This window comes from Anoplophora glabripennis, unplaced genomic scaffold (genome assembly GCF_000390285.2).
Source record: "Anoplophora glabripennis isolate ALB-LARVAE unplaced genomic scaffold, Agla_2.0 scaffold379, whole genome shotgun sequence".
NCBI classification, from domain to species: domain Eukaryota; kingdom Metazoa; phylum Arthropoda; class Insecta; order Coleoptera; family Cerambycidae; genus Anoplophora; species Anoplophora glabripennis.
Window position 1 is genome coordinate 174,812 of NW_019416487.1, and position 27,680 is coordinate 202,491.

Below are 27,680 nucleotides of genomic sequence, written 5' to 3' on the forward strand. Positions count from 1 at the left end.
AAGTGATTTATTTGAGGTAAATAAGATATTTGCTGGTACTGTCATTAAAAAAGGTTGTCAGAGAGAGTCGCAATTCAATGGTGTGCCAAGCGGATCCACCGAGGCATCCCTGAGCCGCTACCTTATAACGCTTTTCAGGTGATAAAAACTTACTAACCAATAAATAAAAAGTTTAAAAAATTTTTAGCCCAAACAGGCTCCTTTAGCAAAATATTTTTTATTACAGCAAATATAATGTTTTATTAATAACAAAAGAAATAGTCTCATAATTAATCGTCGTGTTTTTAATAAAAATCAGTTTATATTAATATGCTTTGATCAAGGCATAGGTATCAACAAAAAAAAATATGTTTCTAATTGCATCTTTCGATGGCAGTACAAAAAATTTTAAAAGTCAAGCAAAATATCGAAATAAGCTTTGAAACTTTGAAAACATATTACAAAAAAGGCATTTTCCTGTCAAAAAAAATGTATTTGATTAAATAAGACATCTAGTTTTTTGAAACTAATAATAGAGACAAATTAGTTTATAACCAAGCAGGGTTAAATCCAAAAAAAAAAATGAATTTGAAACTTTAAAATTCATTTACTTCTTTTACTAATCGTTACGCCAAACCGGGGACACTCTGTATAATCCTTGCTTTGGAAGTGCCCTGTTTCCGTAATATGGGCCTTTAATTTTATAAAGAATGTCAAGTACGCAAATGCTTCAATCAACATTTGGTATTTACAAAATCATGCTAGTAATTCTGTTTTCGTTAAAAAAAAAATCCTTAAGTCAAGAATACATTCGTTTGCTTATGTTCGTATTAAAATACCTTGAATGAAACAATTTTTCTTTCTTAAATGGAGAAAGTTTACTTAATTCAAGGTTGTAATAAACGTATGATTTATTTGCGTATATACAGGGAGTTAATTTTTTACCCTGTCGAACTTTATTGCTGTTTTTCTACGTCGGAAATCAATAAAAAAATTCTTATGTTTCCGGAAACGATTCGTCGAGATACAGGATGTTAACATTAAAAATATATACATCACATTTATTTAAATATGACTTAAGATGATTTATAAATCTTGATCTTAATGACCATGGACGAAAATTTGTATTGGATACGTTATTGGATTTGTATTGGATATCATTTAATGCTTTATGGCTACGGTATTTCCAACAAAAAAAATATTTTTCCTAATATTCGGAATATGATCATTTTTAATTATTATTATTTTTTTAAATTTAAATATGCGCGATATAGTTACAGTTCGAAAATAACAAAAACGAGTAAGGTACTTTTTGTCAGAAATACAATTGTAGATAAGACAAAAAATCGTTAGCATAGTAATTTTAAATTTTTTAAGAGGGTACTATCTATCCCTTAGATTTTAACTTTCTAAGGCTTAGAAAGTTAAAAATTCCTACACCAACAATATATTTTTTAACTTTTTCTAGTTCTATTAAAATTGTATTTCCCGTAAAAAATTCCTGTAATTTTTTGCGACAGGAATAGTATTGGAGGTATTCTCCATTTATCAGGTGTGTCTTGGACTTTTTTTATATAAAAAAAACAGAAATGTCTCGTTTTTTTCTAATAAAATGAAATTTTTTCATAAAAGTGCAAACTAATATCCAATTTCCAAAATATTCAATAGTGTCTAAATTCAAGAATCTTAATGATGGTACTTATCAGTTTCTCTGCTACTGACTGATAGATTGTGAAGCAACTCAGTACATTTCTGTCATATTAAGTTTTATACAAGTTTTATCAGTTGAGTATTTAAATAAATGTGATATTTTAAATATATTTTAGCATCCTGTATCTCGGAAACCAAGCGTATGTGTATAGAAACTTTTTATTTGATTTGCGACAGAACCCACTATTAAAGTTTGGTATATCGTTAACACTCTGTATAAACATTTTGTAATCTTGAATTAAATAAAATATTTACCACTAAAAAAATGCCTCTCACGTAAATAAACAAACTTTGATTGTTACTTAACTCAAGGTTATGATATTTTAGTACAAATATATGCAAATAAGTGTGTAAAATTTTTATTTCGTCTTGAATTCAACCCCTTTCATATGACTTTTTTTTAATATTTGTATATTAAAATAATATTTACGAAAAAAAAAAATTAAAGTTTTCATTAGATTCTGGAAGATAATTTCTTTTTATGTTAAATTAGAAATTTCGGCCTTTTCGAAAGAATTTTAATGAATACGTTATCTCAAAAAAATAACCAAGTCTGAATAGAGTTCATAAAAAAAGTTAAATTATTTATTAAAAAGCAACAAATTAAATTGTCTACAATACTCCACCATAAACACCAACGGATGGGAATTTATTACGCATCGTCTGCACGATAACAAAGTCAACAATATACTAACGTGACGTGAACGTGAAAAGCATTCTGAGGCAGCGGTTCGCGCATGTCTCGGTTGATCCGCTTGGCACGCCATTGAATTGAGGCTCTATCTGACAGCCTTATTAATAAATAACTTAAAATGAAAGATACAAAATCTAGACATGTGCAACGTTATTATAAGACTAAAAAAAATAAAAATAAAAACAGATTAGGTCAGGTTTTTTGAAGAATCTGCTATCAGATTGAAACAATCATATTTCCATTCATTTTTTAAACTTATTTGCATTGCAGCAATATAAAATGTCTTTATGTATTGTTTATTTAGATTTAGTTATTATTTTTATATATTAATCTTGTTCAGATTAAATAATTTCTTTATGTTAATCTATTTGTTAAAATTAATTTAAGAAACTGTAGTTTTTATTGTAAAAATAGAAAAAAAGTGTAATTGTTATGCACCTGTCTCAAAATATAAAAAAATTTCAAAAAATTGATCGAAGTATGTAATTTTTTCGTAATTGCTTTAACAAATTTGAAAAAAATATATAGATTTTTCAAACCTAGTTCACTGGTACCTAAAATGCAATTACTAACATTATTCTTGGAATATTTAATAAAATATGTAATTTTTTTGTATTTATTTAGAGACAAATGGTTCATTTCTGGCCTGATATTTGTATGAACTTTCAGCTTATTTTTATTTAAGAAATATTCCCTTAAACTTTGTGAACTTTCTCAAGAGATACAGTGTATAGTAAATGAAAACAAACAATATTTTTTGAAGTACGATGGTTTTTCGGGTTGTTATATCGTGGCCTATGTACCTGGTTGCTGCCAGATACAGAATTACCATACACTTAGCAGGGAGTCTTTGTCCTGCCTTTGTTCTCAGCCCAGGCTTTTTGACCTCAGTGTCAGAACTCCTAGACCTGTTCTGAAATTTATTTCAGTTCTTGTTGGTTCTACGGAAAAAATTGCTCCTCACAGATGGCTTCTGTAACTGGTCGCATCCAATTCTTCCGAACGTTTCTACATTCTTCACTGTCAGTATCTTCAAAGGTGACTTTACAAAAGACAATTAATTGCTCGTTAAATTTGGATGAAAAATCCGGAAAATCCTCCACCGTCACCAACCCGCTCTCACTCCTTAGCAGAACCGTTCCCCCTTTTTTTTTCTACACCAGCTAAACTTCTCCATCTGCCCGTAGGTGCTGCCCATGTCCGAGGAATTCCGGAGGGCATTCTACTCCTCCTCGGCGGCGCCCTCTCTCGACATAGAACTGTCGCCGCCCGACCTAGTCGGCACCACCGAGATCCTCACCGACTACCACCGCGAGTGCTTGTGCCGCCACCTGCCCGCCAGGGCAGAGGGCTACGCCTGGACGCTGATCTTCAGCACCAGCCAGCACGGCTTCAGCCTCAACTCCATGTACAGGAAGATGCAAAAGCTGGAGTCGCCCATCCTGATGGTCATAGAAGACACGGACAATAATGTGAGTAAGATAAAGGGAATTTAGGAAATTTTAGCGGGATTTGCTGGAGTAGTTCAAATGACTCAGTAATGATATACGCATGTAGAGAGTACCAAATAAATTTTTTCTTTGTTTAGGTTTTTGGTACCCTAACCTCCTGCGCCCTCCAAGTGTCGGACCATTTCTACGGCACGGGCGAGTCCTCGTTGTTCACCTTCACGCCCGACTTCAAGGTCTACAACTGGACGGGGGAGAACCTGTACTTCATCAAGGGCAACAACGAGAGCATCAGCATCGGGGCGGGCGACGGCAAGTTCGGCTTGTGGCTGGACGGCGACCTTTACCTGGGCCGTTCCGAGTCGTGCAAGACGTACGGCAACGAGCCGCTCACGCCCAAGATAGACTTTGTGGTGAAGACTTTGGAATGCTGGGCCTTCATATCCAATTAGAATCGTTAGGGAGTCACGACGCGGAGTATATCGGGGGTCGATTTTATTTTTACAATTTACATTAGAGGAAGCTTTAGACGTAGAGCGACACTATTGCACAATTGTTGGTGAAACAAAAAAAAAAGTAAAAATATAGCTTCAAATCATTATTACCGGTAAGGATGACGGCTGCCGTTCCTTTATATATTATATATATCCGAGTTGTTCAAATTAGTTTGTTATGGATAATGTTACGCTTAACTAGATCATTATGAATAACTGTTATCGTATGTATATTTAATGGTACCTTGCGTGCAAATTTTAACGTAGCCTTTTCTTACTTTTCATTAGGTGGATTACTGCTCTTGTTTAGTTCACTAGTCATTTTTGTATTGTTAACGTGGTGGAGCGGGTGAGTTTCCAGCGAGCCGTTTCTAGTGCGCGCGCGCTTGCTGTGTCACAACGAATGACTGGTCGGTTGGCGGCACCGGAAACCGTCACGAGGGAATAACCGTCGTAGTGGCGCCTGGTTTAATCTTTTTTGTTCCACTTCTTCCCTTCGTTTTAAATAGTGTCGACCTGTCAAGCGACGAGACTTTTCACGCCGATTTCTTTTTAATCGTACTTTCGTGGTCGGTTTTTGTCAAAATTATTTATTTTCAATTTTGTAACACTGATTTTTGGAAGTCGAGTTTATTTTCACGTTATTTACAAGGTAGTTCAGACAAACTCGTTTATTTTTATTATTACCATCGCCAAAATAAGTTTTTGCAGGTACTTTTTTTTTCATCAAAAGCTAAAATTGGTTCAACAAAATTGAAAAAATTTTTATCTAGTTGCAACAATTTGCTCCAAAATCACATTTATTTTGAATTTTCATTACTCAAATTATATAAAAAATAATAGAAAACAACTGTTTAATATTTTCCACCCTGTATAGGGTGTCAAAAATATTTTGGGAAATTTTCTCCAAAATGGTTGAAGGTAATAAAAACCTAAAACTGTCATATTTTCAGTGGCTGACTCAAATACGGGTTAAAAATATTTTATGCGGTATTTTTTTTTTTCTCAGAAACGTACCCCTGACATTCAGTTGTAAAACTTTTTATTATTTCAAGATATTGCCAAAAATCATTTTCCTGAAATTCTTGACTTCCTTATTCGCGTAAAGTCATTGATTTTATGCAAGAATTGGGCCACTCTATAAATATATTTGTAATTTGTCACATAAATTTGATTCACTCTGTAAAATAACTTTAGGCGTGTTTGTTTTGAAGGAAAACATTGAATCTGAACTGGTTTTTTGTGTATCAAGGCTGAGAATTTCGGGACAGTGATTTTCGACTGTTAATACCTCAAAAATTGTTGAAAATTAGAAAAAAAAATAAAATGTAAGAAGTACTTTCCAAAGGCATCAAAACAGGAAAACGTTTTTAAGGAAAACAGTTACCAAGTTCTGTCAGGCGCTAATAGTTTTTTTATCCTATTTCTCAGGATATGTATATCACCCTGTATATTTCATAATTACAATGAAATTTTTACTTATTCATGATTCAGTGATGTTAAACAGCAAGTAAACTGAGAACTATTACTTTCAATAGTACCGATAAATTATTATTAAAATTAAGACGTTTGAACTACTTGATCTGATTTTTGACCTGCACACTAGAAATTCATAATTAATTTAAAACGAACAACATAAAATGGATTTTGAGATAAATTGTTTCAACTAAATCAACTTTGGATCAATTTGAATGAATTTCTTAAATAGCATTCGAGTGTTTAGTAGAAAAAAATTTATTTCCAATTTTTAGCCACAGATGATGACAATAGTAAAAGTAAACGAGTTTATGAGGTTTGTGTATATTAATTTATCTAATTTTTTCTCATCGTTTTTGAAATTTTGGAAAATGACACGAAAAAAATGTTAATTTTGCAAATGTCAAAAATATCATGTGATTGGGCGCCAGTTGCCATTATTTTTTAAACGAAAACGATCGATCTTGTACCGAACTCTAAATTAAACGTGCATCAGAAGTGGGATAAAAAAGACGAGATTGTGGAGAGTCATTGGTGGTTTCCACAGTTGAGGCATTTACATTCTGGTTAATTTTAATGAAATCTACGCAGCCAGAGGGGTGTACGATTGTGTTGTAGCAATTACGGTGGGAGGGGGCGATGGGGGCTGTAGTTTAGGTCTATCTGTCAATTAGGTGCGTAGAGAACATGCCATATCAGTTGTCAATTTAATGATTTTAATGTTAGAGGCTGTTATGCGGACTGCGCGTCCGACACCCTCCAGTTGGCTAAGTAGGCTCTGCCCTGCGGAACAGACCTACCCTACGTTCAGCTTATTAGCGTGAGGCGGCAGTCCGTAACTATTACTATTATTAATTATTATACTTATACCTACCCTAGATTAGTTACTCGATGTCTAAGTTGTGTACTATAACATTTATTTAGAGGATATTTATCTGTAAAAATACTGTATATAAAATTAATATTAATAGATTCTAATAGTTGTATTTTATGTTTGTTGCTTTATTTATAAACCAGACCCACCCTCCCTGTACCTGCTGACATAGGTTACTCGGAGTTATATAACCTGAAAATATGTAGTTATATAGGAACGAACTACGTAAATAGCCACTTTTTAAATGATTTCTACATGCTAATTTGAGAGTAAGAAGATAAGAGATAAATATTAATAAAAAAACTGAACCAGTGACTTGACATATGCACTTTTAATTTTTTAAATTAAAAAAAATAAACGCAATCAATTCATCAAATAAGCCAATAATTAAGAATTTTGCATTTTTAGAACTAAATAGTGTTGCATTTCCTACTAAAAATTTTAAAACGACTTCATTTAATATTGTATTTCTTCCCACAAGAATGGCTAAAAATCATCAATTTTATCGTTTAGACCTAATTTTCAAAAATCAGTTTTTAGACATAGATAATTTCCATATTTACGAGTTTTTAGACCTAGATAAAACCAGAGTTGCATTTTCTACAAAAATGTTTAAAATCGCTCTCCGTTTAATATTTTGTTTTTTCCCATAAAAATGGCGAAAAATCATTAATTTTAACGTTTAGACCTAGATAAAATGGTACATGTACACGAAACAGTAGACCTAGATTAATTTCAAAAATCAGTTTTTAGACAGATATTTTCATATTTACGAGTTTTTAGACCTAAATAAAACAAGAGTTGCATATTCTACTAAGAATTTTAAAATGGCTCTCCGTTTAATATTTTGTTTTTTTTTTTCTATAAAAATTGCATTTTTCACATTTAGACCTAGATAAAATGGTTTATGTGCACATATACATGAAACATTAGATCTAGATAAACTTCAAAAATCAATTTTTAGACATATTTCCATATTTACTAGTTTTTTGACCTAGATAAAAATAAGACAAATCGTACAAAAAATATATATGTTTTTAATGGAAAAGATAGGAGATACTTATTTCTTTAATTGGTTTTTTACTACTTGCTATTTTAAACAATGCTTTTTAACGATTTTGATGCAATTTTTGTATCAATTTTTCGAATAATTTAATCAGTCTTTAATGGATATATTTAGTTACAACTTTCCTCCGTTGCAATAAAAAAAAATTAGATACATTAGAGAACGGACTGGATGGAGTAAAGCACGGTACTTGAAACATGTCCAAAATCCTTTGTGAGGAGATAACGAACGATCAGGAAGGAAAATGAGAAAACACGAAACAGCTTGGGGTTATTATGTTTATTTTTTGATGTTTTGAATGTTTTGACTCATACAAGTGTATAATTAATAAATATCTATATATTATAAAAACATAATATGTACAGACATGAAACGATTAGTGTAATGCTGTATTAAATAAAATATTACAAAGATGTATTAGGTAGAAAATTAAGGCTTAGGGAACTTACGACTTCAAGTATATGCGGCTTGATATATAAATCCAAAACGTTAGGTAATATAAGGCCACGGTCTAGCCGAGAGGTACTTCTCGATGTGCGTCACGCGTATATTGGTTCTAGCGTTCGTACATTTGCAGCGCACGAAAATGTCAAATATACACAAAACGCACAACGCGTCGGCTAGACCGTAGGCTGTGGATTGCAACCGGTCTCATCGACTCCTAGTGAAACACGCAATTCCATACGAAACCAAATCAAGCATTTTTTTAAGGCTAGTGCACCATATAAACAAACAAATATACAAATAGTTTAAGCAATCTTCATCGTAAGTGACTTACAAAATGGGCAAAGCGTCGACGCGGGCCTCCAAGGCCCTGTAATTTATTTAAAAAATAGCGAGAATTTCATATATGCGACGACCTTGGAGGCGGGCGCCGAAACGATCTTTTACCAAAAAACAGCCCTGCAATTTTTACTATTCTATATATAAGTATAATTGGAATGACACTAATAATTTTTATTGTTTCCTCCATGGACAAAATGGTGTACCCCGAAGAACAGTAAGCGAGCGGTACACGTTTCTCTGTGTTAAGAATTTTGCGGTTCCTTATTGGCACAAATAAAAAAAAAACCTCCGTCCCTCTTCTAAGGAAAAGAAATACAAAAATACTACAAAGAATACTTAAACGTACTTACAAAAAAAGGCACATAATACAAAAAAAAAAAAGGGAAAATACAACGAAATCAATAGACTTTCTGGTAAAAAAAAGTGATACACCTAATATCTCAGACGTTGCATCATTGGCATATAAATATTTAAATATTACGCAATACAATATTACAGTGATATTACCTACAAAATAAAAAAAATAGTACATATTAATCGAAACCATGCGCAAAAATATCGTGACAGACACTTTCCTACGCGAATATTAAAAAAAAAAAAAAGAAATAACATTTAATAAAGCATTAACAAAATAAAAATAAGTAATAAGATTAGATGACTAATTAACAACAATTATTTAAGACTCGTCGGTTTCGTTTAAATAACGAGAGCCATATCCTTTTTATTTGGCAGATTCACCTTCTTCCCTTGCCACAGCGAGTTGTGGATCGTAAATGCATCTATGGTCACAGTCAAGTGTTTGGTGTGGACTTGGGAGAAACATTTACCACCCGAATTATATCTGCAGAAAAAAATCGGTTAAACGACTCACAGAAGTACAATTTCACTTTTAAATTATTTAAAACGCCAAAATTGTACGTAGTGCTCATATTTTTTACATTTAAATAATGTTCTCAAAACCACAATTTTGACAATTTTATTAAAAACAAGTCACTGTCTACAATTTTGGGAACAACTAAAACGAAAACAATCACTTACTTAAAGAACTTATCGAACATCTTATCGTTGACCTGCTTGGGCCCGGTGCCGTACAGCTTGGTGATCTCTTCCCGCTCGGGGCAGTAGGAGTAGAGAGCCCTGAACTGACAACCGGCGTCCCTGAACAGGATGAGGAAGTGCTTGCTCTCGGACCGGTTGATCTCCTCCAGCACCCGCTTCTTGGCCTCCCGGTTGACGACGCCGGGAAACACGCAATACTCTACGGCGTTCAGCATGATGCTGCGGTTGGACTTGGTGGCCGGCTGCTTGTATAACCGAGGACCTGGAACGATACGATTCGTCCTACATTACCAACCGAGAAAATTTTGATCCCTGAAGTTTACACCGAAATCCCTCATTTTTGCTGCTTTATAAAATATATATACGTACAAATCTGATAGATCTGAAATATTTTTTTCATCACTTTCGGCTTTTAATGAAAAATATTTGTTACTACTATCTTTGAAGCACTGTGTTTAGTCTCTGAATGCCAGTGTTAATGATCTCTGATGTTGACCTAATTTAGATGAACAATCCACTTGATATGATATGACAACAGGCGAAAGCTAGGCGAAAAAAAACACAGCTAATATGTGCAAAAAATCTTACCATTATAATCCATCATACTACTCGGGGTAGAGCTAATATCACTGGAACCGTCATCGAACATTCTCCTGCCCTTCGACATGAGCCCGGGCAAGCTGCCCGGTCCCGAAGGCGACGGGAGATGCCTCATACTCATGCCGGGAGAGGGTGCCCTCCTGGGTGGCGTTGCTCGTCCCAGACCCGAATCCGTATCTCCGAAACGATACGCCAGACTGTCCTGATCCGTGCTGGAGCCTGCAGAAGACAGGGGAATTATACCTAGCCACATACGGCCCGGAAACACGAGGTGGTTATAAAAGTTTGTTATCCCGCTGAAACCGTGAACCATTTGGAAGAGTGTTTGTTATTCACTTTGTTCTTATTAAAGATTATTAATACGGAACTGTCGATCTGGTATGAATTAGTGATTAAAGTACTATAAACTATTAATATTTAAAAAAGAATTTCAAGCAGAAAATATGGATACGATGTGGCTATGTTTCCTCGCAAAAATTTATCCAACTTGCCCCAGAAATACCTAGAGTGCAATCAAATAATAAACAAAATATATCTCTTCGAAAATAACTTGCTCAACGGATAAAATTTATTTACTGATTTATTCGGCACTTCTTAAAATCCATATGTAATTCTGGGGCAAATACGAAACGTAATGTAATAAAATTCAAAGCTCCAAAACTGACAAATAAAAGAACAATAACTATAAAAGATTTAGCAAACCATAAGTGGCTTACGAAGCAAATTTAATGTGAGCGGTCATTTTTGCAAAGAAAATCTATTATTTGCATTGTTTAATGTGAATGAATCAAATAGACTGTCTAAATAACGGCTAAATCTGTTCTATAACTGTTAAAATTTAATAATAGATTTCGAGATAGTACCTTTCTAAGCGCGAAACTATTCTATGAAATCTGCTTAGAAAAATTAATTTGCGTAAAAAAAATACCAACGGTTGTTTTACAGGCAACATTGACAAAAAAATGTATACAGTCATCTGTTTTCTTTTACACAAAAAAGTCTTAAAATCCAATGAGATTTTTTTTCTCGAAATAGTCTCCTTCATTTTATACGTTCGTTAAAAAAAAAGAGACGTTTTTAATTTCTACAGAAAAACAGATAACTATAGCAGACCAATTTTACTAGATTTTAATAATATTTCAGTTTTATTGATATTTTTTAACAAATTCCCTTTTTTGGATATAATTTCGTGCCAAAAATGAACGAGTATAATTAAAATCTAGAAACGGCCTCACAGTAAATGGAATCAAAACAATATCAGCTGTTTCTACCCCATTTCTCCAGATATTTTCATGAAAAATATACACAAAATAAATATCACTTGACACGGGTAAAAACAGGCGGGAAACGTGTAACAAAAAAAGGAACTAGCGTTCATGTATATGTACAGTAAATGAACCATCACCAACTAAGTTAAAAAAAAATAACCTAACGACAAGGTGTGTAAAATGTAAACGGGGGAGCCAGGAATACCAACAAAGTAAAAAAGTAGGGAGTAAATTAAGGGTAAGACCGTCATGCCCCACAGCTCAAGACATCTAGCAATATGAACGAGAATACCTGCAACCAGGCGAAAGATCTGTCTTACCGTACAAATTCATCATAGAGCTAGACTTGCGCCCTTTAAAGTTTTGATAAGCCGAATACTTAGGTCTGCCTCGAACCTGGGCAGGCGAGGGGTCTGCAAAAATATCGTTAACATACATACACTACTCGCCAATCAAAGTGGTATTTGTTTTTTTTTTTTGTTTGTCGTCGTCGTCGTTCGTCACACAAACTTTTACCCCCATTGTGACAAAACAGATTTTGAAGCAACTAGTGTGGTTCTTACAGGGTGTTCTGGAGGACTTAGGCAGAAAAACGGAATTCGACGGCGACGATTGCACATAAAATTTGTAACTTAGCATTTCAAATTGGATTTTTAATAAAAAAAAAATATATTTTATCATTATAATTAAATTAAAAAGATTCTTAAAAAAAATAAATACAAACTAGTGTAATAAGTTCCGAGAAACAATCGTAAAATTAAAAGAAAGGCGTGTTTCTACTACGAGAGAAGCAAGCCGTTCGGGAGAGTCGTTTATCTACCTAAACGTCCATAAAGTAACGGGTGAACAGAGGGTGGCCAGCATCTAAATAAGTAAAGCTATCGACTCACCTTTCTTGCACCAAAATCTGTGTTGTACCAGTTTAGCCCATCTACCCTGCTCAACAGCTTAAATACTAAATCATAAAAAAAATGTATAACCATCCACAACACAAAACAAGTGTCAACAAATATATAGAAAATAGATGCAAAACCAAATCTTAAATGATATAAGTACAATGATAGTGGCGTGCGGTTCTACTTCAGTTCACATGTACAACACCTCAAAAGCTGCCCGCCCGTACTGCGGGGGGGGCCCTTACCTCTGCTGGTCTTGTAGGAGCTGCGCCGTCCGAGGGTCTGGTTGGCGCTGTGGCACGGGGACATGCCCCTGCTGTCGTCGGGGGAATCTGAAAGCCACCAACACCGAACGTTTATTTACAATAGCCCAAGCGCCGCCTCGTGCTCTCCTATCTTTCGCTTAACTGCGCCGGTTTTTTTTTTTATACAATGATTATTTTCTGCCAAGTTAGGGTCGTTTCCTCGAGTGAAATTCGTGAATTCGAAAGTGAAAGTGAATAGTAGTTCTAATGTCCAAACATTTCCACAAACTAAATCAACATATATTTTGCATCGCTTTTTAATACAAAACAATCAAAAATATAAAAATAACGAAATGCATATTAAATATTTTCAGCAATTTTTTTTAAAGATTTTAAAAATGGAAAACGACCCTATCAAGTCCCGAGTGTAAGAGCTAGATTTATTTCATTCTTCTTCAAAATTTTCACTGCTTTAAAAATTAAAAAATTGCCCAAAAATATGCTGATTATTGTTAATAAGAAAATCCTAATACAAGTCAGAACTCGCATAAAATAAATAAATAAAAGTAATATAAATATTATTCATCGTTAAATTTAAAAATTTCTATTATCTGTTTTAGCACTAGACGTCCTCTCAACGAATTTATCATTTCCCCGGATACATATTAGGATTTTCCCAAATTAAATTGGACGTGTACCACCCAAAGTAAAAATAAAAAAAATTAAAAAACTAAAACGGTAAACTGAAACACCCCAGAGCACAAACCCTACCATTACATCATTCCAAACAGGAAAAAATAAACACATACCGTCATGTTCACTCACAGAAATAAAGTAGGGGGGAAAAAAATAAAAACACACCTTTGTAAAGCATGCCACTGCTCATGCTTCTGTCCAAGGCCAGGCTGTCCTGAGAGCCTCTGTAATAGTCTCGTTTCATGGTGGACGGAGCATAAGCTGAATAACAGTCATGCAAAATTATAAACTATCCGGTGTCAACGAGGCGATCATAAAAAATAAAACCGGGGCCTGCGACAGCCAATCAGGATGCTACTAATACGGTGCCAATAGAACTAAATTATTTGTGCAAAACATGTGGAAACTGTACAAAATTCCTAAATTTTGCCAAAATTTATAAGACAAGTTTAACATGAAATTCTACCCGTGTTAAAAAAAAAATGGAAGATGAATGTTAATATTCGTAACTTGCTAAAATAGAATTTAAAATTATAATTAATATTAATTTCAAAAAAAATTCAAGTAAAATTTCCGTTAATTAACAAACGGAATAAATATATTTTTTTTTATGTATTTATTTATTTTTATTCATAAAAACAAATAATAAACGTTTATGCAAATCACGATTCACCACACAGAGAACCACGGGCTGAAAACCTAAACAGAAACATACCGGTCAGGTTGGAAGTGGAGCCCTTCTTGTCTCTACCGCGGGACATCCCTTCCGCCATCTGCACGGATCCGCTGTCGATGTGAATCGTTTTGGGCCGGGGTCGAGCCTGCCCTTTGGGACGCATCTTCGGTACCGGCTTCAAGGAGGATAGTTCGCTCCTGTCCAGCGTCTTTCCCTGAAACAAACACGGAAACGTTGCAAGTGGTTCCTATTGACATTAACATAATGTCTAACATGAAATGGTTTGGAAGAGCAATTTATTTGATAGGTTCAGAAAAGAGCAATTTTCATCTATTTGTACCATAGCCCTATGCAGTGGGTGTTCTTTATTATGGAACCAGGATCTTAAGGACTTTATCTGCTTTCTGCACAGTTTTTGTAGGTCTATAATTCCTCTTCTTTCTTTTCTACTTTCCTTACATGAGTTGCGACGTAGTTTTCTATTTTTTGTTGTTTATGTTCTGGATAATATGTTATTACTTTCTAAATCTATTCTGGACTATTTTATAACTTTATTATTATCATTAGACTCGCTAATTTTAACAAGTAAATTTTAAGCCCGTTAATTTTAGAGTAAAAGTCTGGGGAAAAAGTCCGGGGAAAAGTCCGGGGGAAAAGTCCGGGGTAAAAGTCCGAGGTAAATGTCCGGGGAAAAAGTCCGGGGAAGAAGTTCGGGGTAAAAGTCCGGGGAAAAGTCCGGGGTAAAGATTCGGGGTTAAGGTCTGGGGTAAAAATCCGGGAAAAAAGTCTAAGGAAAATCTCTGGTGCTTGGTAGCAGTTAAGGAAGTCAAAAATGGTCCGTTTTTAGAATAAAATAGGATTTTGTTTCTTAGAATCACCACAATGAGTTACAAGCAGTGACTTAATAATCAAATTTAGTAAACGTTTAGGTTTAATCAGACAAATCGTTAAAAAAATTTCATAGAAATCCGAAATATTTTATAAAATGCTTTTTTTTTGAAATAGTGTTAAAATTCAAATTTTATTGAATTTTCAAATTTTAGTGTTGAACTAAAAATTAGGTACTATGAAGGAGTAATCGAAACATAAACCGAAATAATGGCTACAAAACATTTAAATTCATATTAATTAGATTTTATGGATGGGGAAGAAGTCCGGGAAAAAAGTCCGGGAAAAAAGTCCGGGAAAAAAGTCTGTGGAAAAAGTCCAAGGAAAATCTCCGGTGCTTGGTAGCAGTTAAGAAAGTCAAAAATGGTCCGTTTTTAGAATAAAATAGGATTTTGTTTCTTAGAATCACCACAATGAGTTACAAGCAGTGACTGAATAATCAAATTTAGTAAATGTTTAGGTTTAATCAAACAAATCATTAAAAAAATTTCATAGAAATCCGAAATAATTTATAAAATGTTTTTTTTGAAATAGTGTTAAAATTCAATTTTGTTGAATTTTCAAATTTTAGTGTTGAAAAAAGTCCGGGGTAAAAATCCAGGGTAAAAATCCAGGGTATTATATTAATTAGATTTTATGGAATTAATACTTTTTACATTTGACCCTATATTGATTATAATCATGAGCGCAGCTAAGGGGGAGCAGGGGTGTGTACGGCCCATCCCAGAAAAAAGGTCTAATATTATCGTCTATCATGTCGGCATATCGACAAGTCTAAACGTGTTCAGGTTTTTCAAATTTTAAGCGGTAAGTTTGCGAGAGCTCTTTTTATAGCCTCCATAGAGCTCACAGCCCTGGGCCCACCCCAAGCAAAAATTTTTCTTTTATCATTTATTAATTTTTATCTAAATTCTAATGTAAATATTGTACTGATGGCAATATTAGGCACTGAGGCATTAAAATAAATAACTTAAAAAAAGTGTTATTTACCCACTATCTAACATCTAGCCCCTAACCTTTGGCCCTCTATTCACTCTAACTAAAAATAGAACATATTTACTTCAGCTCTGATTATACTAAGTTGTAAAGATGTAAGTTGCGAAAATAAAACTTGAATACCTCTGCTATAAACTAATTTAACAACAGTCCACTAAAAATCTGTAGTAGCAAATTTTTCACCAATAGTAGCAGTTCATAAGAAAACACCGACTATAACTGAAATTTAAAAAGAATTCTTAAAGATTCTGTAATTTCAAATCTATAAAATTCCCTGAAAATTCAAAACTGTCCAGATTTACATATACACCCTCCAATTTTTTGGCCAATTTCTTAATTCTGATGGACCAAACGCTAGTAAATGTTAAACAAGTTGCAAGGTAGATTTTATTAAAACTGAAAAAGCAAAAAATTAACTAGGTACTAAAGAATAGCATCCAATTTTATAAGACATATTCTTTTTTACTTTATACTTTGTTAGTACGGTTCGAAAAATTGTCGCGCCCGCGAAATTTCCAAAAAATTGAGACAAAACCGTAGAGCGTACCCAAGAAAACTATTACCCGACCTCAAAGGTAAACTCCGCCAACAATAAGCAAAACAAAATATTAATTACCATCGACCAATAGATGAACGACATGGTTATCCGGCACGGCGAACTGGCGGCGGCGTTATCGACAAAAATCGGCCCGTCTCGAAAGGGACGCGCGAAATCCTGCCGCCGGCCGTCGAGGAGCTTCAATATTGACTAAGAAAGTGGAGTGAACGGCCCCGCGTACATACGTGCACTTGAAACTGCCCAAAATACACCTAGTAAACAGGAAAAACAAAGATCCTGTGCGGCAATTCCTCCGACCGTACGTAACCGTAGGCGTAAAAATAGACGCCATGTGTGCGAAGCGCACTTTTTGTTTTCAGAAGGGTACATCCTGTGTGTAATGGCCAACAAGAGTTTTATTTTGTGCCCTGTCTGAGCCACGTTTATAGCGCGTGTATTCTAGTACGCGCAAGTCGGATAATACCATTCATTATAAAAATACTACATTTAGAAAAAAAAATCTTAATATTTGGAACTTAAAACGAGACGAATTTTACTAATCCATATCACTAGTACGCAAATTTAAAACAATAGGAGGAGGACACAATCTGATTTCGCATTGCAAAAATAATATATCTTAATAATCCGAAATTGGCAGCATAAAAAACTTGACATCAACCATCGTCCTTTTCGGAACAGAGTTCATATAAGACGGAACCCTTATTTTTTGATGTACTATATGACCGAAAAACATCAGGAGACAATTTATCACCACCCAGTATAACATTTAGAGCAGAACTATTTAGTAATTCTATTTCTAAAAGATTATTAGAATTATTTAAATATAATGCATTAAACAGAAAACCTACAAATTATTTTTGTAGCACTAGGTCGATCGAGTTTGTGCTACAAAAGATATTTTCTAGTTTGCTATCGGTAGCGCCATCTACGATATACTTTTAAAGCTTCTGTGTACTGGTGAGCATGAAAAAATTCCTTGTCAAATTTAAACTAAATGTGTTCAGGCTGTAGTTTTAAGTAGAGACTGACCGAATGTGATTTTTTTGGCTGAAGCCGAAGCCAAACTTCGGTTTACGGGTCACCTTCAGCCGAAGCCGAAGATATTTTTATTAACTTGAAAATTTTGATTAAAAACAAAAATATGATAACTTAAAAGTAGGTAAAAAATAAATGCATAATGTTTTGGAAATATAATTTAAATAAATGATAAATAAAACAACAAATTCTAAAAACACGCATAAAACATAATGGGTAACGGGTATTCTAAAAAAGATATAGACGAATAAAAAGCATGACTGTTGAATATGACGTCAAAGGCTTCGGCGAAAAGTTTGGCTTAATTTTTTAATAATAGCCGAATGTGGCCGAAGCTGATTAATCGGTCGGTCTCTAGTTTTAAGGCAGTCACGGCACGTGCTGATATTTAGAGTACAATGATATTTCGACTTGTTATGCTACGGCTGATGTACCCTGTCGCCGCCAGCTACAAACTTACAATGCACTTCCTCGACCTTACCTACGAATCTTTGACCTGTCCTTGTTGTTCTCGGGCTAAGCTCTGTGGGGTAGGACCCGCTATCAGAACCCCTAGACAGACCCTGACGAACATTTCTATACTTGTTGTTGTTGGTTCTAAAGCCGCTATGGATGGAACGACTCCACAGACAACGGTCGGCATGTACACCGGTGACTGCAAAAGCTTCACTAAGTCGCGATGAAGCTTTTGCAGAGTTACCACTGAAGATGCTGATAGTGAAAGACGAAGAAACATTGGGAAGCATTGAACAGGACCAGTTACAGAGAGAGGGCCATCATTTTCTGGGAAGTGGTCTGCCCATGGTTCTAGGGGTACTAATAGCGGGTTCGCCTGCACAGAGCTTATCCTGAGAAGGGCAGATCAAAGATTCCCACGAGGTTAAGGGAATGCAATGGAAGTCTATAACTGGTGGCGATCAGGTACATAGGCCTCGGTATAACAACCCGAAAAACCATTGCACTATAAGTATGTGTTAAAACTGGTTCATGTTGGAATAAATTTTGCATTTTTGAAAAAAAAAAAATCCAGAAAAAATTAAAATAGTTTCAAATTTTTCACGAATTTAGCAAAGAGTGATCGCAAAAAAAGCCATTCCACCTGTTTTTAAGACTTTGACAGAGGTGACAGGAAAAATCCTAAAAATATTCTGAAAATATCCAAAAACTCGTCATGAAAAATGAAAATGAGCATTACTTTCAGTTTTTCGAAAATCACCCTTATGTAGGGGTTGAAAAGACAAAAAAGTGAACAAATTAAGAATCATCAACAGTTGTAAAACCCCAAATATTTCTATCTTGTTATCAAAATAATATAATGAACGTGAAAATATCTAATTTCATATTTGATTCGGTCTTGTCCGGATTGAAAATCAACCCATACCTAAAGGGGTGAAATCATCCCCTAAACGCCTAAAAATGCAAAAAATATATTAAAAGTTCCAATTTTTTTCTTTTTCTTTTATACGTGGTACTACCTTTAATATCTAATCTGCAATCACTAGATCCGAAGGAAAATACCCCTAAATGAGGGTAAAACCACCCCTAAGTTCAAGCAAAGTACATAAAATAATTATAATGCATGAAAAAAATAATGTTTCGAAATACATTAATTAAAATAATTTATACACAAGTACTCCCATATATTATCAATTATTTTCTAAAATAATCATCCCTCTCAAGGGGTAAAATCATCCCCCAAATATACAAAAATTGTAAATAATGCGAAAAAATATTATTTTGATAACAACATAGAAATATTTGGAATTTTACAACTGTTGATGATTCTTAATTTGTTCATTTTTTTTGTCTTTTGAACCCCTTAATAAGGGTGATTTTTGAAAAACTGAAAGTGATGCTCATTTTCATTTTTCATGACGAGTTTTTGGATATTTTTAGAATATTTTTAGGATTTTTCCTGTCGCCTCTGTCAAAGTCTCAAAAACAGGCGGATTTTATGGTCACTCTTTATGAACTCGGAACTGACGGATAATTACTGAGGTTATATGCAATTACCTTCCTGTGGACATAAAAATAAACCAATCGAATTTATATTATTCATATCACATGGTGTAGTGAACAGTAAAAGAGTGACCCAAAAAAAACCCCTATTTTTCACCCGTTTCGTCGACCTCAAGAATTCAATTCAAAAGTGGTTTAAATGATAGCTTATTTATAGTGATAGTTTAATGTAGGCGAAATTTCAAGTTGAGCATATATTCAATTTTTAGTATATGGCAAGTTAATCTCATTATTTGATTCATCCACGCCAAGGCGAATCCGACATTCTCGGTGACCTCTTGCGTTATCTTAAATTTCTCAACAAATACAAGCAGTAACATTTATAACGTAAAATTTTCCGTTCTTTTCGAATCATTCATTACACTTTACCAAAATATAGTATACAAGAAAGTCACAAAAGATTTTTCTAAAAAATAATTTGCATTTTTGCTAAATATCTTCGATTTAACGATATTTTTAGACTGACAGGTGCTCTTAAGAAAATAGTTGCGTATTATTTTACGTGATCTGAGTGATGAAAATGTAAACTGATTGATTGCTTGCAAAAAGCATAGTTCCTCACAACATAATGTTTTCTTAAGTTTGTTATCTGGGTTATAACACATCTATTTCTATACGAAAAGAAGCATATTCGCATACTTAAATATACTTGCTATTAAGATACACTTCAAAAATTAATTTCTTTGTGAATTTAAAAAAAAACAAAATAATAAAAATAACAAAACAAGAACAAAAAACAAACCTCTTCCTGGACTGGTACCGTGACGTGGTGAAGAGGCTTACATATTATTGATATACATTTCTGTAATATAACCAAACCTAATCTTACATCCAAATTATTCCAGTTCAAAGTCCCTCGGATATAAGGTTTAGAGTATCTATCGAGCCTCCAGTATAAAAATACCGATCACTTGAATATTTTCAGCAAAAACCCGATTTTTTTGTAAAATCGACAGTACCTCATTAAAACAAAGTGTTTGATAAAATCTAATGGTAGATTCATACAGAACGAAAGATTTTACATAGGAAATGGTACATTTTGCATATTTGAGAATCTTGAACACAATGAACGAGTGTGCCGGGAATATTGGATTCATCTTGGCGTGAACAAACCAACTAACAGGTTCGACTTGTCATATCTCCAAAACGAAAATTATGTTCAACTTAAAATTTTGTCTACTCTAAATAGGCCAGTTATTAGAGCTTTTTTTCGGGAAAAAAATACTATTAGAAGTTTCTCTGCGGAATATTGTTCAGAAACGTGTTATAAACAAAATATCAAAAAATCAACTCTAGACTAGTTGGGAAACTTTGTTAAAACAATGGTCAAAATTATGGAAAAGTAGTTTTTCGACTGGCGTAAAAAAACTGTTATTCATAGAGAAAAAAAGGTTTATACAAAAAAGGTAGGTATTAAATAAATCTGTAAAATAAGACAAGTCCGATTAAATTCCGATAATTTGTTTATGCGCAAGAGCTCAAAAATGGTCGAAATTGTCCGCTTTTTTCAATTGCTAATAATTAATGCAATTTTCATCGCAGACACTTGTAATTCAGGATTTTTGAAGCTTTTTGCACCCTTAATAAGTGGTAAAAATTTCAGCCCAAAAACTTCATTAGCTTGGCGTTGGCGGAATTTGTTATCTAAGAAGATGCTATTTTCAATTCATTTTTCCCAAGCTCACAGGCGTTGTAGGGTTTCGATCATTAGTTGTTTTTGTACCTAAATAGTTGTATTGACATATGCATTTACTGACAATTTAATTTTTCAAATTTAATTTGTTTAAAAATGACTGAAAAAATTTTAATATTTATTAAATTGTTAAGCGCGCATGCTCCGCCTCGCTCTCCCCACTCGTTCGCTAGACCAAGTTAGAGAACGCATCGCCGCTATCTTCTTTTTCGCAATTACATAGTTGAATTCACCTTAATGTTAATGTAGGACATGAAAATATAGCTGTTAATGTATACTCTCTCCAAATTTCGGCTATTAATATTAATAATTAAGGTCACTGCGATTAAATAAAAAAAAATTATCTCAGCTTCTAATCAACTTACAATTTTTTTTTTAAATTCGAAGAAAACTAAAGTAAACAGGTTACTATTTTATTTTATAATAGTAACCTGTCTTAACAATTTTATAAATATTAACATTTTTTCAGTCATTTTTAAACTAATTAAATTTGAAAAACTAAATTCTCAGTAAATGCATATGTCAATACAACTATTTAGGTACAAAAACAACTAATGATCGAAACCCTACAACGCCTGTGAGCTTGGGAAAAATGAATTGAAAATAGCATCTTCTTAGATAACAAATTCCGCCAACGCCAAACCAATGAAGCTTTCGAGCTGAAATTTTTACCACTTATTAAGGGTGTAAAAAGCCTCAAAAATCCTGAATTACAAGTGTCTGCGATGAAAATTGCATTAATTATTAGCAATTGAAAAAAACGGCAATTTTCGACCATTTTTGAGCTCTTGTGCATAAACAAATTATCGGAATTTAATCGGACTTTCCTCATTTTATAGGCTTATTCAATACCTACCTTTTTTGTATAAACTTATTTTCGCTATGAATAATAGCTTTTTTTACGTGAGTCAAAAAACCACTTTTTCATAACTTTGACCACTGTTAAAACAAAGTTTCCCAACTAGCCTCGAGTTGATTTTTTGATATTTTATTTATAACAGGCTTCCGAACAATATTCCGCAGAGAAACTTCTAATAGTATTTTTTTCCGAAACAGGCTCTTTCATGTCTATAATGACTGGGCTAAAAGTATCACCACAAGCTATTATTTAGAGCACTTTTGAATCGAATTCCTGAGGTCGACGAAACGGGCGAAATTTTGGGTCACTCTTTAAAAATTTGTTCAAACAAAACGTAAAGATTTAACTTATAGTGCTAAAAAAATATTATTACAGGGTGAATAATGATTTATATATTATTTGATGTTTAACTGAATAACACAAATTGACGATAAAGAAAAACATTTTTTTAAAATTCTCTAAAATGCCATCTTTATGACTTTACACAAACATATTCGTGTTCGTTCTAACATGAACCAGTCTTCAAGCTGTGGACATGGTGTTTTTCGCAAACGTGTAGAGTTTTACTTCTAAAACAAAACTGTACAACTATCGTCAAATATCCAGTGCGCAACACGCCAAAATTTATAGGAATAGTTTCTTACATAAATATCTAAAAAAAATACTTTTTTCGCGTCAGTCAGACAATTCTGTTTTAGATACTTTGTGGCAGTAAAATATTACTGAAAGGTTCTAGAATATACTGCTATAACAAGATTTGATATTCTACAACTCTAAAACTGCAAAGTGCCTTAAAAAAATCTTATAATCTCCAGTGTTCAACAATACCTTCAACATACTCACCACCGCCTCATCGATTGTCTGTCTTACAAGCCCTCGGGCCTGGACATGAATCGAAAATCCGACACGATGCTGCTTAGTAAACGGACACTTTGTTAACTCAAGAATAACTTTTCAACTCAATCGTTGTCAGAATTTATATTTTCTTAAGTCAAGAATACACTGGAAATATTTTCTACTAGTCTACATTTTTTAATAAATTTTATGTATGTACAAGATTATTCATTACACTTTGATTATAGGGTTACCACAATTACTACTTCTTTTAAAAAAAAATGGTAAATGCAGACATTATTCTACTAGGTTATATTTCACCGAACAACTTACACCAGTAGATACAAAATAATGTTTTGTGTCAGTAGGCATTGAGTAACAATGACATTTACTTTGTAGGTTATATCTCGCAAAACTACCTATAATACCAGTAGGTGCAAAGTAATGCTTTGTGACAGTAGGCGTAGTAGTGAACCAGCTGCATTTAAAATGACATATACTTTGTAGGTTATAATGTCACAGAGTGACCTACAGCAGTCGTAGCAGTAATGTTATGTACCAGTAGGCATCCAGTAACAATGACATTTAACATACAGATTCGGAAAGTCCCCATGGTTCATCGGCCGTTACGTCAGAGCGATAAACTCATAGAAATCCGTGGGATAGAGAAGGATGGCTATAATGAAGGCGTCTCATAGTCACCGCCCGTTTCGCCCTTCCACTTCCACTTGTAATTCAGCCACCGGTGGTCATCTTTGTTCTCGTCGTTTGGCTTTTCTTTAATAGATGTCTCTACTTATACAATTCCGACTTCGGTATTCCGATATGTTAATACAATCCGTTAACAGAGGGCAGCACAACGCGTAACAAAAAAAACTTTTTACAGTTTACTCTGTTTGTAAATCTAGTGACCTTGTTTCCCCTACTGAAAAGTTATTCACTATGGAGTATAGTGCTCAGCCGCATTTAGTTGTTATTTAAGTATACTTTTTAAAATGACTTAAAAATCCCAAGAAATAAAGCAAAATTCCCTACTTCCCCAATTCCAAAAAAATCTGTAGATCTGGCATCACTCTTTCTAGGGCTGAGCTTCATCTTAGACAAATTGTGCTGCCCTCTGTTAACGGATTGTATTAACATATCGATAATACCGAAGTCGGAATTGTATAAATAGTGACATCTATTACAGAAAAGGCAAACGATGAAAACAAAGATGACCACCGGTCGCTGAATTACAAGTGGAAGGGCGAAACGGGCGGTGACTATGAGACGCCTGCATTATAGCCATCCTTCTCTATTGCACGGATTTCTATGACTTACTTTATCGCTCTCACATAACGGCCGATGAACCATGGGGACTTTCCGAACCTGTATACTTTGTAGGTTAAATCTCAAGCATACAAAACAAGGGTAATTATAATGAATAAAAGAATAGAAGTAATTCCTTAGAGACGCCTAGTTCAAAATATAATTCATTTTAGTGAAGATGTAGCTCTATAAAGAACTCATTAAATTAAAATGCAGCAACTGCTTCGCATTTTTTAGCAGTTGAGGTTTCCGCGTGTCTGTCGGGCATCGTTATACATAACGTTAAGTTGCAAAAATTTAATAACAAATTTTTTTTCTCAAAATTTTACATAAACCAGAAAAATAACTAACTGAATTGAAAATTTGGAATAATATTGTCATAAAAATATAATTTTAGGGCAAAATATCAAAAAAAAAATAGAAATATCAAACTTACCTCTCGTTCAGCTTCTTCTATGGCCTTTTTCAGCTTATACTGCTCCAAGATGGCTTGCCGTCTAGCCGCCTGCTCCTCCTTCTTCCTGGCCTTCTCCTCCTCTTTCGCCTTTTCCATTTCCTTCCTGGCCTGCGCCTCGGCCTCTTTCCTCGCCTTCAGCTCTTCCTGCTGCTGCCTCCTCTGTAGCGACAGCATCATTATCTTCTCCTTCTTCCGCTCTCTCTCGTAATCCAAGTCCTGCAACGACAATTAGATACATGACGGACACCAACCCCAAGACTCCTCCTTCAAAACTTACCGGATCCGGATTACTGAGCTCGTTCCCGATAATAATGGTGCTGGCGGCGGCAACTTTCTGCCTCTCCTGACTGGCCTCCCGTTTCGCTCTCAACTTCTCCCTCTCCTGTTCGATTAACATCTGCCTCCGTTTCTCGTCTTCCTCCTTCCTCATCCTCTCCTCTTCCAGTTCCTTTTCTAGCTGCCTCTTCTTCTCCAGCCTCTCCTGTTCTTCCTTTCGTTCCGCCGCTTCCTCGGGAGATTCCACGTAGCTCCTCTCTTTCTTGGGCGACATCCGTTTCGTCCTCAGGGTCGGCTTGGGCCTCTTGGGCTGGTCGTTATCGAAACTGATATAGAACCCTTTCTGACTGGTCGGGTCGTTGTCCAAGCTGCTGATCTCGGCGACGGGCGTAGGTTCCGGCGGGGGCGACGACGGTGTGGGCTGGAAGGAGTTGCGGGTGATGAGGGGGCGCGTCGGGGACGGTATCCTGTACGTTCTGCTGCCCGAGGTGATGTTCAGCCTGCTGAGACCTAAACGGGAGTTTTTTTTTTTAAGATTCGCCGGGTGTTTTTTTTTTAATTGTGGTACCTTCGGTGAGTTTATCGTCTGCTGCGCTGTTCCCGATAAACGATATATTCTGGGGTTCCATGTCGTCGGCCGGGGGGGCCGGGATCGGGGCGTGGGTGACGCTGGTTTTCCTCTCTCGGCCGTCGATCTGTTGGAGGCTGACGGGGGTCCTCTTTCCCTCGTCCATGAGCTGGGAGATTTGTCGATGTATGTTCCTGTGCTGGGGCGAGGCGGAGGGGGTGCTGTGCGACGTGCCGTAGTGCGGGTGTTGCTGCTGGAGGTGTTGCTGGCTCAACGTGAAGCTGTTCGAGTGGTGCAAGGTGGGCTCCTCGCCGTTCTGGTATTTGTTCTCGGAGTAACGGGGACTCTCCGAGTAACGGGTGCTCTCCTGGTACCTCGGCTGCTCCTGGTACCGGATATTTTCGAATCTAAACAGATAAAAAAAGAATTGTACGTATAGGTGTGTAAATATAAAAAAAAAATCCTATGTTAGATATAAATTATTAAATAAATCGAAATATTTTGGGAATAAAACTACCTACCTGTCTGGTGTGTCGTGCAACATAAATCCGCCGCCGCCTATGTCCCCTCCGGTGCTCTGCGGTTTGCCCCAGGTTCTCAGCTCCGGTTGGTGGTAAGGATCGCGGACTGGCGGGGGTTGGGGCTGTTGGGCCCAGGTCCTCCGCTGAGGTACCACCGGAGGGGAGGGCATAGCCACCGATTGATCGTGCAGGAAGAATTGCGGCTGCTCCTGCGTCCTCGACTGGTTGAAGATGGCCTGCGGTATGTGAGGAGCGCTAGCCGACGATTGCAGCGGCGGAGCGTAAACTGAAATGGGCGACAAAAGTTTTTTTTTTCTCTCCCTCGGATACGTTTTTATTAATTATTAGTATATTTTTGGGTAAATGTTGCATAACCCAAAAATTAATAAACATTATTACTTTTCACCCAACTTTGTGAAAATGTCTTTTTCATATGCTGATTATCGTCAAGAATAGGGATTTTAAATAAAACATATTTTTAAATTAAATGAAAAAATCAAATTAAGTAAAATTAACTTTTAAGAAACAATCGAATTACCTTGCTGCGGCGGCTGATATACCGGCTGCTGGTACTGCGGCTGGGTGTACTGCGGTAGCACTGGCGGCGGCTGCATGCTCTGGTACTGCTGCTGTTGGAGGGCTTGGATTTGTCGTTGTTGTTGGGCGATCAAGTTCTGTTGGTGCTGCTGCTGGATCTGATTTTGTTGCGATGCGAGCCGCTGCATGTCCGATTGGATATCGTGTAGACTAGAATTCATTCTGAAAATTTTAGATCTAGATTTTACGCATTACGCATATTGAAAGTGTGTTCATTCAAAAATCGAGAAATAAGTCAAACTACTAAATTTCAACATGCGATTTCTTACAAGACACAAAATGATGTCGGGATAAATTCAAGTGCGTTTTAAAAAGTATAGTACTTTAAGACCCCATTAATGGTTTCAGCAAATAAATTTACCGTTCCATGTATCATAACCACAAATATGTAAAAAAATTCGAGATTTTGGCAATTTTAGGTTAGGATATCTCGAAAACCAGAACCAATTGAGAAATTTGGACCTCGAACTCCATTTCAGCACACCAAAATCCTTTGGGAAAGTATATTCGCGTTATTGGGTTAAAATCTTATCGGTCTGTGTTATTAAAATATGTATCAGAAAGTGATAACTTTAGAAATGACAGCAAGGATTGATTTTTTCCACACAGTAGTTCAAATGTTAGTTCAGTCATTGAAGCTGAAAATCAGCTGTAACCTCCGAATTCTTTGAAACTGCATGGATTTGCATGAAAATTAGAATAAGGCTCATCTTAGGCTCAAGTTCAAAAGTGACATAAGCCCGATTGACGCTTTTTGTTTTTTTAGGGGTAAAAGTACCGCTAAGTGAAACAAAGTGAAAAAATTAAGTTTTAAGCATTTTATTGACAAAAATCTTGTTCAAGCATAAAGATTAAATAATGTTCCATGTTCTCGAACATGTTTTATGATATATTTGATCTTTTCGACCCTTTATTTAACCCTTAAAAATACCCCTATGCAAAAAATAATGATAAAAAATACTTTTTAAAGATTTGGAATGATTAAATCGTGTAATTATTTAAAATAAAAGTTACGTTATAGGTAATAAAAGAATTTTTCCCTTTCAACCCCTAAAAACCACCCCTGTATTGACAAAAATGATAAAAAATTACTTTTTAAAAGC

The 27,680-nt window shown here is 35.0% G+C and overlaps 2 protein-coding genes across 17 annotated transcripts in view; one reads left to right on the forward strand and one right to left on the reverse strand.

Annotated features, from left to right (window-relative positions):
* LOC108906190 (oxidation resistance protein 1) overlaps positions 1-6,792 on the forward strand; it is a 129,343-nt gene extending 122,551 nt beyond the window's left edge. For all 11 annotated transcript variants that reach the window (XM_023454708.1, XM_023454715.1, XM_023454709.1 and 8 more), the window contains 2 exons: positions 3,571-3,855; positions 3,972-6,792. In XM_023454708.1, the coding sequence (XP_023310476.1) occupies positions 3,571-3,855; positions 3,972-4,283 (597 nt within the window). In that variant the 3' untranslated portion in view covers positions 4,284-6,792. The remainder of the gene's footprint in view (positions 1-3,570; positions 3,856-3,971) is intronic.
* A 1,222-nt stretch (positions 6,793-8,014) lies between these two features.
* LOC108906198 (patronin) overlaps positions 8,015-27,680 on the reverse strand; it is a 122,984-nt gene continuing 103,318 nt past the window's right edge. For 3 of the 6 annotated variants that reach the window (XM_023454706.1, XM_023454707.1, XM_023454704.1), the window contains 12 exons: positions 26,519-26,739; positions 25,981-26,266; positions 25,460-25,866; positions 24,893-25,401; positions 24,595-24,831; positions 14,007-14,181; positions 13,457-13,552; positions 12,596-12,682; positions 11,775-11,867; positions 10,175-10,405; positions 9,566-9,848; positions 9,224-9,368 (listed from right to left, as the gene is read on the reverse strand). In XM_023454706.1, the coding sequence (XP_023310474.1) occupies positions 9,224-9,368; positions 9,566-9,848; positions 10,175-10,405; positions 11,775-11,867; positions 12,596-12,682; positions 13,457-13,552; positions 14,007-14,181; positions 24,595-24,831; positions 24,893-25,401; positions 25,460-25,866; positions 25,981-26,266; positions 26,519-26,739 (2,770 nt within the window). Of the gene's footprint in view, positions 9,369-9,565; positions 9,849-10,174; positions 10,406-11,774; positions 11,868-12,595; positions 12,683-13,456; positions 13,553-14,006; positions 14,182-24,594; positions 24,832-24,892; positions 25,402-25,459; positions 25,867-25,980; positions 26,267-26,518; positions 26,740-27,680 lie in introns of all 6 variants that reach the window. The other 3 variants (XM_023454702.1, XM_023454703.1, XM_023454705.1) reach the window with 3 other exon arrangements.